Below are 11,264 nucleotides of genomic sequence, written 5' to 3'. Positions count from 1 at the left end.
TTCGAAGAATGCCTGCTAGTTCCCACTCAGCTTTTGAAGGTTTGAGATCAATAGGATTTCTAGGCAAGAACTTTGTGATAGGAGTCTAGATGCTAACATTCTTTGATTGAACAACCTAAGGAGTTAGGTTTTCCTGTGATGGATCCATCCTAACTAGAAGATGACATTCCTTAGGTGCTTTTGAAAATGGATCATCATTCCCGATTGGCTTCTTTCTGAGCTCTTGTCTACCCTCAGAGGATGGACAAATGGCCTATTGAGTTCTACTAATCATCCAACGATGCCCTATATGAACTAGGTTAGGATACACCGATTGTCTCCATGATGGGGTTTTAGAAGACACAATAGCATATGATGGAAGTGCCTTGTCGATAGCAGAGGGCTTATGAACATAATCACACCTCGTCCATGGTGTAGGTGACATAATGATGAATTGGCATTGGACAGGTTCTTGCATATCTCTGAAGATTATCTCTTTCTACTTGTAGTAATTATGACCATTCCTTATGAAGAATGCAACCAGAAAATTTTTCTTTACTTACTCACCCTTGGTGAGAAGCACCCAAGGTCTCCATGATGATAGCCTTGCTAGTTTCTTGAACTTTGCAAGGTTGATTTGTGATGGTGGTGGACGCTCAAGTTATGGAGATTATGGACGAGTAAGTGAGCCATGTTATATATCATCATGTTCAGCTTTGCTGGTACAAGTTGCTCTTGTTTTCTACTTTCGAGGAATCTCAACTAGAATTGTGAGTTCCTTTTATTTCCTCTCTTTGATAGCCTTTTGCTTTTTTTGAATAGCACGAGCAAGTTGTGTCTCGCTTTTTCGGTTCCTGGACAGAAAAGGAACACCATCATTTGTCTCTCTTAAGTCCCTTAGCTTATGGTTGATAGACTTTCTATTCCACAAGCTTCCTTGGACTTTTCCTAGAAGGAGCAATCTTTGGCTGTACAACAACAAACACTGGTCGCAGAAGAGTGGACATTGTAGGTTCCTCATGTATCTTCTTTGTCCTTCTCTCCTTAGTAATGAGTTCTCTTATTGTTTAGTTTGTTGTGCTTGCTTCCTCGTTCTCCTCTTGATGGCTTGTTCTTTCGTGATCTTGTTGACACAATTAGAAATGCCAAAAGCATGCTAGGATTTCTCCTCACTAGGAGTAATATTGGACAATCTTCTTTGCATTCTCCTCCTTATTGCTTCCTTGTCCACTGGAGGAACTTCCTTCTGAGCCAACTAAAGCTCCACCTTGCTAAACTGTTGTTGCTTAGCAATGAATGAACCTTTCACAGTGACTTGGTGCTTGGAATCCTTGTCAATCTTTTTTAAAACATGGTAAACACCTTGTTCCCAAAACAGCTTGTTGACCAAAGTTGCGTAGTATATGTCGTCCATTCCACCTAGTGTCCTCAAGTTCTTGAGGATGTTGATGAAGACAATGTGTGGAAGGTCGAAGAGCAACTGCTCCATCAGATGAAACAAAATGAATTTGTGAAGGTCAGAAAGAGTTGTCTTTGAACCAACCTTATGCAGAAAACTCTTGTTGGTGATGTTTGCCCAAATCTTAACCCTTTCACACATGGTGTGATACACTATCTTCTTTGTACCAACATACTCAACACTTTTCTCCTTGTAAAAAGCTCTTGGAACATGCTTTTCATAAGTAACTTCCCAACTGTCATGATAAGTGCTTCCTTCTCTGACATAGCTTGAGACTTGGGCTATGGACTCCAAGTTCATCGTCTCCTTCTTCCCAAGTGTTGGATCAAGTGGCCTCGGAATAATTAAGAGAGGGGGTTGAATTAATTATTAATGTGTCTTGACTAATTAAAATTTATCCTTCTTAATATTACTAGATTCAATTTGGCTTTACTACTAAGTTATGAGAAAGTAAAGAACAAAAATAATAACTTAGACAAAAGTAAAGAGAAAATAAAAAGTGCACAGCGGAAAAGTAAAGAGTGTAGGGAAGAAGAAAGAAAACACATGATTTATACTGGTTTGGCCACAACCCGTGCCTACGTCCAGTTCCCAAGCAACCCACGGTTCTTGAGATTTCCAATAGCCTTGTAAAATCCTTTACAAGCAAAGAGCCACAAAGGATGTACCCTCCCTTGTTCTCTTTGAACAACCAAGTAGATGTACCCTCTACTTGAAGCGAACCACAAAAGATGTACCCTCGCTTGTATTCACTATTACAACCAAGAAGCTACCCGCTTCTTACACAGAATTCTCAGACGGTTAGTTCTTTGAATTCAGTGGTTGGGCAAAGAATTTTCAGACGGTTAGTTCTTTGAATTCTTTATTTGGGGAATCAAAAGAATTCTCAGACGGTTAGTTCTTTGAATTCTTTTGGCAAGAGGGAGAAGGAATGAATCAAAAGAATAGCACAAATTTTTAACCAATGAACTTTTCTTGACAAAGAAAGTATTGAACAAAAACTCTTAGAAAGATGTTGAGAATAATTGAATGAAAATCATCATCATTAAAATTCGTGTCATGGTCACATATTTATAGCCATTTGATGGCTCTTGAAAAAACAAGTTAAAAGTTGTGACTCTTGACAATTTCTTCAAAACTAGTCACTTTAAAAGTTGTGACTCTCTTGAAAACTAGTCACTTAAAAGTTGTGACTCTTTTGAAAATTAGTCACTTTAAAAGTTGTGACTCTTTAAAAAAACTTTAGAAACTAGTCACTTTAAAAATTATGACTTTTGGCAATTTATTTTTCAAAACCAGTCATTGGTAATCGATTACCATCATAGTGTAATCGATTACACATCAATAGATGTGACTCTTCATGTTTAAATTTAAAAATCAAAACATTTAGAAACACTGGTAATCAATTACAAATGTTGTGTAATCGATTACACAAGTTTGAAAATGTTTTATCACAAGTTGTGACTCTTGAAATTTTAAATCCAACGTTTAAAAACATTGATAATCGATTACATACCCATGGTAATTGATTACTACTTTGTAAAACAGTTATAAAACTGTTTGAGCTTCTGGTAATCAATTACTTCCTTTTGGTAATCGATTACTAGAGAATAAAAACTCTGGTAAAAGATTTTTTATTGAAAAATTCTTTTGGAAAAATTTTGCTATTCAATCTTTTCTTTTGAAAAAAATCTTTTTATACTTATCTTGATGCTTTTCTTGAAGTTCTTGCATATCTTGAGTCTTCTCTTGAATCTTGATTCTTGATTGAACGACTCTTTAATTCTTGAAACTTGCTTGACTCTTGATTCTTGACTTAAGTCTTTGACATCATTAAAATAAACTTGGAAAACTTTGCTTCCACACCAAGGACCTTAGACAAAATGGTCTTTTGATCCTTGAACTATGCATTCCTCCGTAACTTTACATGATTCCAGTTCACTCCTTCTTAACTTTACATGGTTGTGAAATCTAAATTGATTAACACCCTTTATAAAATAAAGAAATAGAATAATTAAGGCATAATTACAGTCTTAGAGATTAGGGTGTTACAAAATCCAAGTGTCAAATTAGGGTCATGCAATGGTGAAGTGTCTAGTTAGGTGTCAACAAATTAGGGTTTAGGTTTTAGGTACCCGAGTTTAGTTTATATTGCGTAATTATAACACAATGTAATTAAATTTTATAAAACTTATATAATAAAAATCTATACTAATTGAGCAATTAAAATTTCATCGGGAGAGAAAGAACTAAATTGACAAGCATCTTTAGAATTTAAATAAATTCAACCAACATGCAAACAATTTAATTAATTTAAAACTTGTAGTAAACACTATAATTTAAAACTACACTCAATCAATCACAAACAAATTAATTACTAACTATATTAATTACTTATTCAACCCACATCTTTTTTTCTTATTCTTATAAAAAATAAACAAATAAATCTCAATTAAATCCAAATCAAATTACTCGCGTACTTACTTATTATTTACATGATATTTATATTTACATGTTATCCATTTATTTAGGGTTTATTATTTTTTAGTCCCTAAATTTTTTTAAATTTTTGCTTTCAGTCCTTAAATTTTTTGTTTACCGATTATGGTTGGTTAACTTATTAGAAAACTTAATATAGGTTGTACATTTTTTTCACAAGTAATGCTTTTTTTTTTTACTTAACAAAATTTCATTTGAAATTAACAGCAAATACATTGTGGACACATGCTGATATATAACTAGACTGGCATTTGGGATAGCTCTTCTTGTAAGAACATAAGCCACTTCATTAGATTGTTTTCTTGCAAACTCTACCCTAAAGTTTGGAAACAAAGATGGGATATGCTTACACTCATCTAATATGGCATCAAGCTCACAAGTAAAAGGTAATACCAAGCACTTATAACAATTCATCTTACATAAATGTTAATAAAATATAACACGTCTATTAAGAATTAACCTAATAATTTAGTTTAAGTAATACTTTAATAAATTTCTATATTTTATTTTTTTGAAATATTGCCTATAAACCTAAATATTATAAAATTAATAAAAATTTATTACAATATAGTTGTAAAATAATTGAATTATTTTATCGTTTCATATTTCAAATTTACTATTAAAAAATTAAATTGATCATAATTTAAATCCTTTTTAAGAATTTAAAACATAAATTTATCATACAATTTCAAAAAATAATATTTGGCCTCTAATAAGTGTGGGTAGAGATATCAAAAATTTATATTTGCCTCACTAATAACGATTACTATGTTTTGGGTTATAAAAAATAAAAAACCAAAATCCAGTGAATAAGATCAAATTCAAGAATTACTTATGATTTGGGTTTGTTCTTGGCGATACTCAGACTTTTTAAGACTCCTAAAATAATTAAGATAATTATTGTTGATTGTTCTAAAAAAAATAATGTATACCCATAAAACAAGTGTAAGAAGAATTACATTTTTTAGATTTTTTCTCCTTGAGTTTATACATGATTGTATCTTAATCTTATAGGATTGAGAGTTGTTTAATCCTTTTATTAATTTGTAGAGGGTTACATATACATTTTATTCACTTTGATTTATGCATTTTCAAGGTACTCATTTCATATATATACATATTTGAAATAGATTGTGTCATCATTGGTGTTCATGAAGTAGTTTATTCATATTTTAAAATAGGTGAATATTTGGTAGGAGATAAATTCTTAGTTTTATAGGAATTTTAAATTGGGAATCTTGGTTTCTCATATTTAGTATATATTTTAAAAAATAATATTTATGGAAAAGAAGGTTTCCCAAGAATAATTTTAGATAGATTTTTCACAAAATTTTTCTCATAAAGAAAATTACTTTCTTGAGTTGAAATTTTCTTTTATTATAATAAAAATATCATATTATTCTTATTAGATTATTTAATATAATAAATAATTAAATTAACTGGTAAAAATATCAGTTAACTTTTTTATCCTCAAAAAATATCATCTAAATATTTTTAAAAATATTTATAATCAACCAAATAATTTTTATTGATTCTTATGAATCATGATTTTCAAAATTTATGAACATAAATGACTTCTCTCATATTAAACACATCCTTACTGAAATAGATCTTCATTTGCTCAAGCCAATGATTTCAATTTTCAAATATTTGCAGCATACAATGATTTAACCCAATTAGTTGATTTGGTCGAATTATTTTCTTTGTTTAAATATTTTCATTTTTTTTACATTTTTAAGGACTTAAATAACTAATTTTATCAAACTTGAGATATGTAAAAATAAGAGTGATCAATAAGAATGCACACATATCTTACTACTTTAAGTAATGTAGATCGCACTAACTCTGGTAAGATTTGATTAGCAAAATATATATCAAAATACGAGCGCAAATAGACAATGGAGGGAAGGGCGTTTCGATCACGAAAACGACACTAACGCAAATGGACAAACAAATTGTTAGTTTGTAATAATAGCACTATGTGGGGGCCATTTTGAAACAAAGAAAGAGACAAACAATTTTTAACCAAAGATATTTAAGTTTTATAATCAATTAAATAATATAAGTCACTTCCATTAAAAAAAAATAGTAAGTCATCACGCACATAAACCAACTAGTTAGAGACTGCTCAACCTTAATTACAGGTCTTGAAATTTAAGTATTTGACGTGTAATTACAATAAAAAACTCAGGAAAAATCTTTATCGTCTAGGATAATCCTTGAGTATTAGTAATCTTAAACAATAAAACTAATAATTTAATTTTAATGCATTTATTGGTAAAAAAATTACTTTCAATTTCAAAACAAATAATTACAAAAATTAATATTTTTACTTTGAAAAAAATTACTTTCACCAAAATAATGGTAAAAAAATCACAGTCAATTAATTAAAAATCATTACAACTATTAATAATTTTACTAGTAGATAATAACTAAAAAAAAGTGTGAAGAACTCTTACAAAAATGTAAGAACTTTTACATTTTTGATATATTAATAATTTTAAAATTAGTGTAATATTTAAATTCCATAATACGACTTCATAAAAAATTCTCCAGACTAAATCCTAAAAAATGTAAACGAATAATTTTGACCTGCATAATAACTGAACATGGTATTTTTTTATTTATTTATTCCAAGTCTCTACAGTGATATGATATTTATTATTAGGGTGGCGATGATTTTATAAATATATAAATGAATAACAATAAATCAATCAAATAATTAAGTACAATTAATTAATATATTAAAATTAAGATTAGATCGTAAAAAAGCAGAATAATAAAGAAAGAAAATAGAAAAGAAGAGAATTTAAAAAGAATGATAATTAAATATATTTATTCCAGGAGAAATAATCTATTTATAAATAAAAAGTTAAATAGAAAATTAACTGAAAAAGTTGCAAAAATACATACAAATAAATAACCGCAAAAAATGATTCATAACGATTTAAAGTGAGCAAAAAATATTGTTATTTAAATTAAATTTTAGCAATCAATATTTTAGTTATTATTATTCGGGATAATATAATAATAACAATAATAAGAGCTTCGGTAGCAGAAGTTTCCCTTCCATGATCCGTGGCGGTGACTCTTCTTCTTCGTAGCATTTCCCCACACGTTTTCCTCGCCGAACGGCGATCAGAGCTCGCCGCCGATCGATTTGGCGTCGTAGCAGTTTCATAGTGACGTTGGACTCTGAAAACGGCGCGTTTTGAGATTTGGCTTTTCGCGTGCGTTGTCGAAGAGAGAGAAACCAAAAAATGAATGGGATTGGTAACGACGGAGGAGGAGGATTGAGCAACGTGGAGATGGAGTACATAAGAAGACACCACAGGCACGAGCCTGGTGAGAATCAGTGTGGCTCTGCGCTCGTTAAGCATATAAGAGCACCGGTTCCTCAGGTCTTTCTTTTTCTTTTTTTCTTTTTTTCTTTTTTTAATTTAAGTTTATTATTATTATTTTTTGTTGTTGAATGTTTGTGTGTTGCTGTGACGTGGTTTTTCAGTTTTTGCATGCATCGTTGTGGTCGGGTTTGATGATTATATATTCGTAACGGTTTGTTGGAATGTGTGAGTATCTGTATTTGGGTAGTTCTGTTTTGAGTTTGATTTGGGAGGTTTTTGCTGTTTTATGATATATATATATATATATATATATATATATATATATATATATATATATATATATATATTTGTTTTTGCTTTTTTTTTGTGTGTTTACTTGCTTCTCGATATCCCGTTTGATCTGATCCTGTTTTGTAGGTTTTGTGTTGGGAGCATAAGTGGGAGGTGATCTAGTGCTTTGTTGGTTTAGTTTATTTTGGAAACAATAATCATTTTTCCTCCCAGCTAGGAAGCTTTTGAGGGGTGAAATGATTGTTCTCTCCCCCCCCCCCCCCAAAATGAATATTTCCCAAACGTATGCATATTTGTTGTCAAGTAATGAAAAAAAACAGGAAGTGTCAACTGTGTGGAATGTTTATTCCAGATCTCATTTTGTCATCCTGGCAGGGACTAGTTATAGTTCATTAAATCGGACTGATTAATGGCTCTTCTTGCTCTGTTTCTGCAAGAAGTTTCAATTCCCAAGTCTTTTTGCTCTTGTGAAAATCTTATGCTACAACTTTTGTTTTTGTTTGATTGGACAGATTTATTACTATTTTCATTGTTGTTTTTTGAAAGGGAGGGGGGGATTTCAGGGTTTTGCCATTGCAAGGTTCTTTACATTCTATACATTTTAATGAATTGACGGTTAAATCAGCTTATATATATTGTGTTTGGATCTGTGTTGAATTATCTCAAACTCGTTTCATATTTACGAATATACATAAAAGCTACTGTTAGTAGCCTCAATCAGGACACGCTTATATTGATATATAACGCATAACCAGACATCCAGTTAGTTTAGTTGCCGCAGAAGTGTATTACAATAGTTAATAGTTGAATGATTACCTTTCCAAGGGAAGGTTAGCTACAAAAATTACCAAATTCAAAGTGAACTTAATTTTATCCCATTATCTTTCAATGTGCTTCCTGACAACATCTTTTTCAGTTTTGTTTGATGCAGAAACTTTTTCGATTGACATTGCCCTGAATGTTTATGCTCTACTGGAACCTTCCATGTCTGTGTGAAATTGTTTATTTATTGTGCATAGATTTGCTTTCACTAGGTATGGTCCTTGGTGAGGAGGTTTGATCAGCCACAGAAGTACAAGCCATTTGTAAGTAGATGTGTTGTAAGGGGAAACCTTGAGATCGGAAGTCTGAGAGAAGTTGATGTTAAATCAGGGCTTCCTGCCACTACAAGTACAGAAAGATTGGAGCTCCTTGATGACAATGAGCATCTTCTCAGCATCAGGATTATCGGTGGTGACCATAGACTTAGGGTATGAATACATCCTTATAATAGCTGATTATTTATTTATTTATTTTGAATTTACTTTGAATAAAATCTTGTGATGGTGCGAGTCTGAATTCATTCTTCTGAAAAACCATTTGTCTTCCTTGAAGTGAGCACTCTTCTCTGCATATCCATACTTTATATTCAACCTTGTATGCCAAAATTGTGTGTGTGAGGTGCATTCATTTTCACACTAATTGGATAGAAGGTATGCAAATTCCTGACTGAATGTGACCAATTGCTCAATATAGGCAAGATGCTAGATAATATTAGTACATACAGTCTTGATTATTTCATACTTTTATTGAATGAATTCTTGTAATATGCAGAATGCTAAATTTGTCTTTCCCTTTCTGTAAATATGTTCACTTTATTATTTTGATGCTTGTGGCCCTTTATACATGAGTTTTCATTTATAGTAGTTTTTCCAAATTAAAATATCAAGGAAAAATCTAGCTGTTTTTTTTTTGTGAATATTACTTAATGTATTATTGGATTATTATTTCTTACAGAGATGGGGGATTACATTGTTTGGTTTAATGTATATTTCAAGGCCCGTTAAACCTTTTAGATAACAGAAAATAGCTGCTTTTGTGAAATTTGGAGTTGTTCTTTCGGTTTGGAGGTAATGAATTTCTTGTGAAATTCCTTATATGGTTCTGGTTTCTATCCTGCATTTTATACTCTATAATAGTACGCAGAGTGAGCTAGAATCTTCATTGTCAACCTATTAAATTCCTCCTTGATGAACTAGAGTCACAAAAACATTTTAGGATGAGTAAATGACGTGGTGAACTGAACTGCTATGAATGTTTTGCTGCCTGTAATAACTTATATTCATGTATTAAAGACGCAACAAGCATTACGTCCAACATGAGTAATTATATAGATTTTTGTTTTCCCGGCCTTTCTAAGAAGTTGGGCTAAATGATTAAGCTATCTTGTCCTTGTCACCTGACACAATAATTTTTTTTAACATAAGTTGTATCTCTTATCTTTCAGAACTACTCATCTATCATGTCCCTCCACCCAGAAATTATTGATGGAAGGCCAGGTACACTGGTAATTGAATCTTTTGTGGTGGATGTACCTGAGGGCAACACCAAAGATGAAACCTGCTACTTCGTTGAGGCCTTAATTAAGTGCAATCTCAAATCACTCGCCGATGTCTCAGAAGGGATTGCTGTGCAGGATCGCACTGAACCAATTGATCGGATCTAGGAGATTATATTTGGAAGTTGCTGAGAACTTGGCTGCCATGGATGAAGCTTCAGGGGCTTTCCTTTCTCGGAGGCTTTAGGAGACAGACTGGCAATTATGCTGTTGCTGCTTCCATTATTAGTATAGAGTTGCAGTGTTTTTCATTCCACTTGCTCTATTGATTATCCTTGTGATATATATGCTGTTTACTCTCTTTAGCAGTTAAAGAACAATATTTGAGACAGGTGACTGAATCCAATACTTTAACAACTGAAGGACCAGGTGCCTCTTGGAGATGTTCATGGTTTTTGTTTTGCGGTATGTTCTTTTTTGTATATAGGTGGCGGTGGTGGTGAAACTTAGTCTGTAAAATTATTTTGATTGGAAAGCTGTAGTTTCTAATTGCAGTAAAAATTGAAACTTCTAGTGGGGATTACTTAATTCTTATCACGGAGTTCTAGTTGCTTTGGTTCTTTCTTTGTTCCTTTTCCCTTTGGTACATACTTCGGTTTCTTCCCCTTTTCTCTGTTTTGAAGGAAATGACATACAACCTAGTGGAGACCTGTAGAAGCTCATACGGAACCCAAGAGAAAGGGAATAAAAGAGGGATAGAAAGAAGTCTCAAGTTTAAACTTGTACTCTCGTATTGCAAAGTATGACACTATTCCGAAGATGTTTCAATCGGGAGGGATAGAAAGAATAAGTCTCAAGTTTAAACTTGTACTATCTTATTGCAAAGTATGAACTATTCCTAAATGTTTCAATCGGACTACGAGATCTAGTTCTTCGTTTGGATTTGACTTCTTTTAAGTAAGGATAAAGTAAGTAATGATAGTTGTTAATGAAAAAAATTAACGGCAAATACTTCTTAGGTTTAATTGCAAATTTTATCACTTAACTTTTATTATTTTGTAAATTTTATCATTTAAGTTTTATTTATATAAATTTTATCATTTTAAGTTTTTAATTTCTGTGCATTAGCACCGCTCTTGAAAGATGGATGATTGACTTTTTATAATTATTTATTTTTTATTCAGAAGTGAGTCGTTAGAAGAGCTGGATCCGTCGTAAAAAAAACTAAAAAAGAAAGAGGAAGAGATGGATCCTTCTTTTCTTTCTTTCTTTTTTTTGGATAAAGAAATGGATCCTTCTTAATTAGTATTCTGTAGCTGAAAAAATTGATCGAACTAGTCAATGTTAAAATTAGAGGTGAGCTGGTCTGAAATGG

The 11,264-nt window shown here is 31.7% G+C and overlaps 1 protein-coding gene across 2 annotated transcripts; it reads left to right on the top strand.

Moving 5' to 3' along the window:
- The first annotated feature begins 6,968 nt into the window (after positions 1 to 6,968).
- Positions 6,969 to 10,831, top strand: LOC100813825 (abscisic acid receptor PYL8). 2 transcript variants are annotated; one of them, XR_417452.4, is made up of 4 exons: positions 6,974 to 7,338; positions 8,607 to 8,822; positions 9,839 to 10,354; positions 10,573 to 10,831. XR_417452.4 is itself a non-coding variant. In XM_003541451.5 (3 exons), the coding sequence occupies exons 1-3, from the start codon at positions 7,198 to 7,200 to the stop codon at positions 10,055 to 10,057; spliced, it is 576 nt and encodes a 191-aa protein (XP_003541499.1). In that variant the 5' UTR covers positions 6,969 to 7,197; the 3' UTR covers positions 10,058 to 10,831. The 2 variants fall into 2 exon arrangements, 1 of the variants encoding a protein (XP_003541499.1); XM_003541451.5 differs by having other exon boundaries at positions 6,969 to 7,338; positions 9,839 to 10,831.
- Positions 10,832 to 11,264: the final 433 nt, after the last annotated feature.

Source organism: Glycine max, chromosome 13 (assembly GCF_000004515.6).
Source record: "Glycine max cultivar Williams 82 chromosome 13, Glycine_max_v4.0, whole genome shotgun sequence".
Classification (NCBI taxonomy): domain Eukaryota; kingdom Viridiplantae; phylum Streptophyta; class Magnoliopsida; order Fabales; family Fabaceae; genus Glycine; species Glycine max.
The sequence above is the reverse complement of the archived record's forward strand: the minus strand, read 5'-3'. Positions and strand labels throughout refer to the sequence as shown.

Coding starts and splice junctions, on each gene's coding strand:
- LOC100813825 (XM_003541451.5), top strand. CDS start 7,198: ATGAATGGGATTGGTAACGACGGAGGAGGAGGATTGAGCAACGTGGAG. Junction 7,339..8,606: donor TAAGAGCACCGGTTCCTCAG/GTCTTTCTTTTT, acceptor TGCTTTCACTAG/GTATGGTCCTTGGTGAGGAG. Junction 8,823..9,838: donor GTGGTGACCATAGACTTAGG/GTATGAATACAT, acceptor CTTATCTTTCAG/AACTACTCATCTATCATGTC.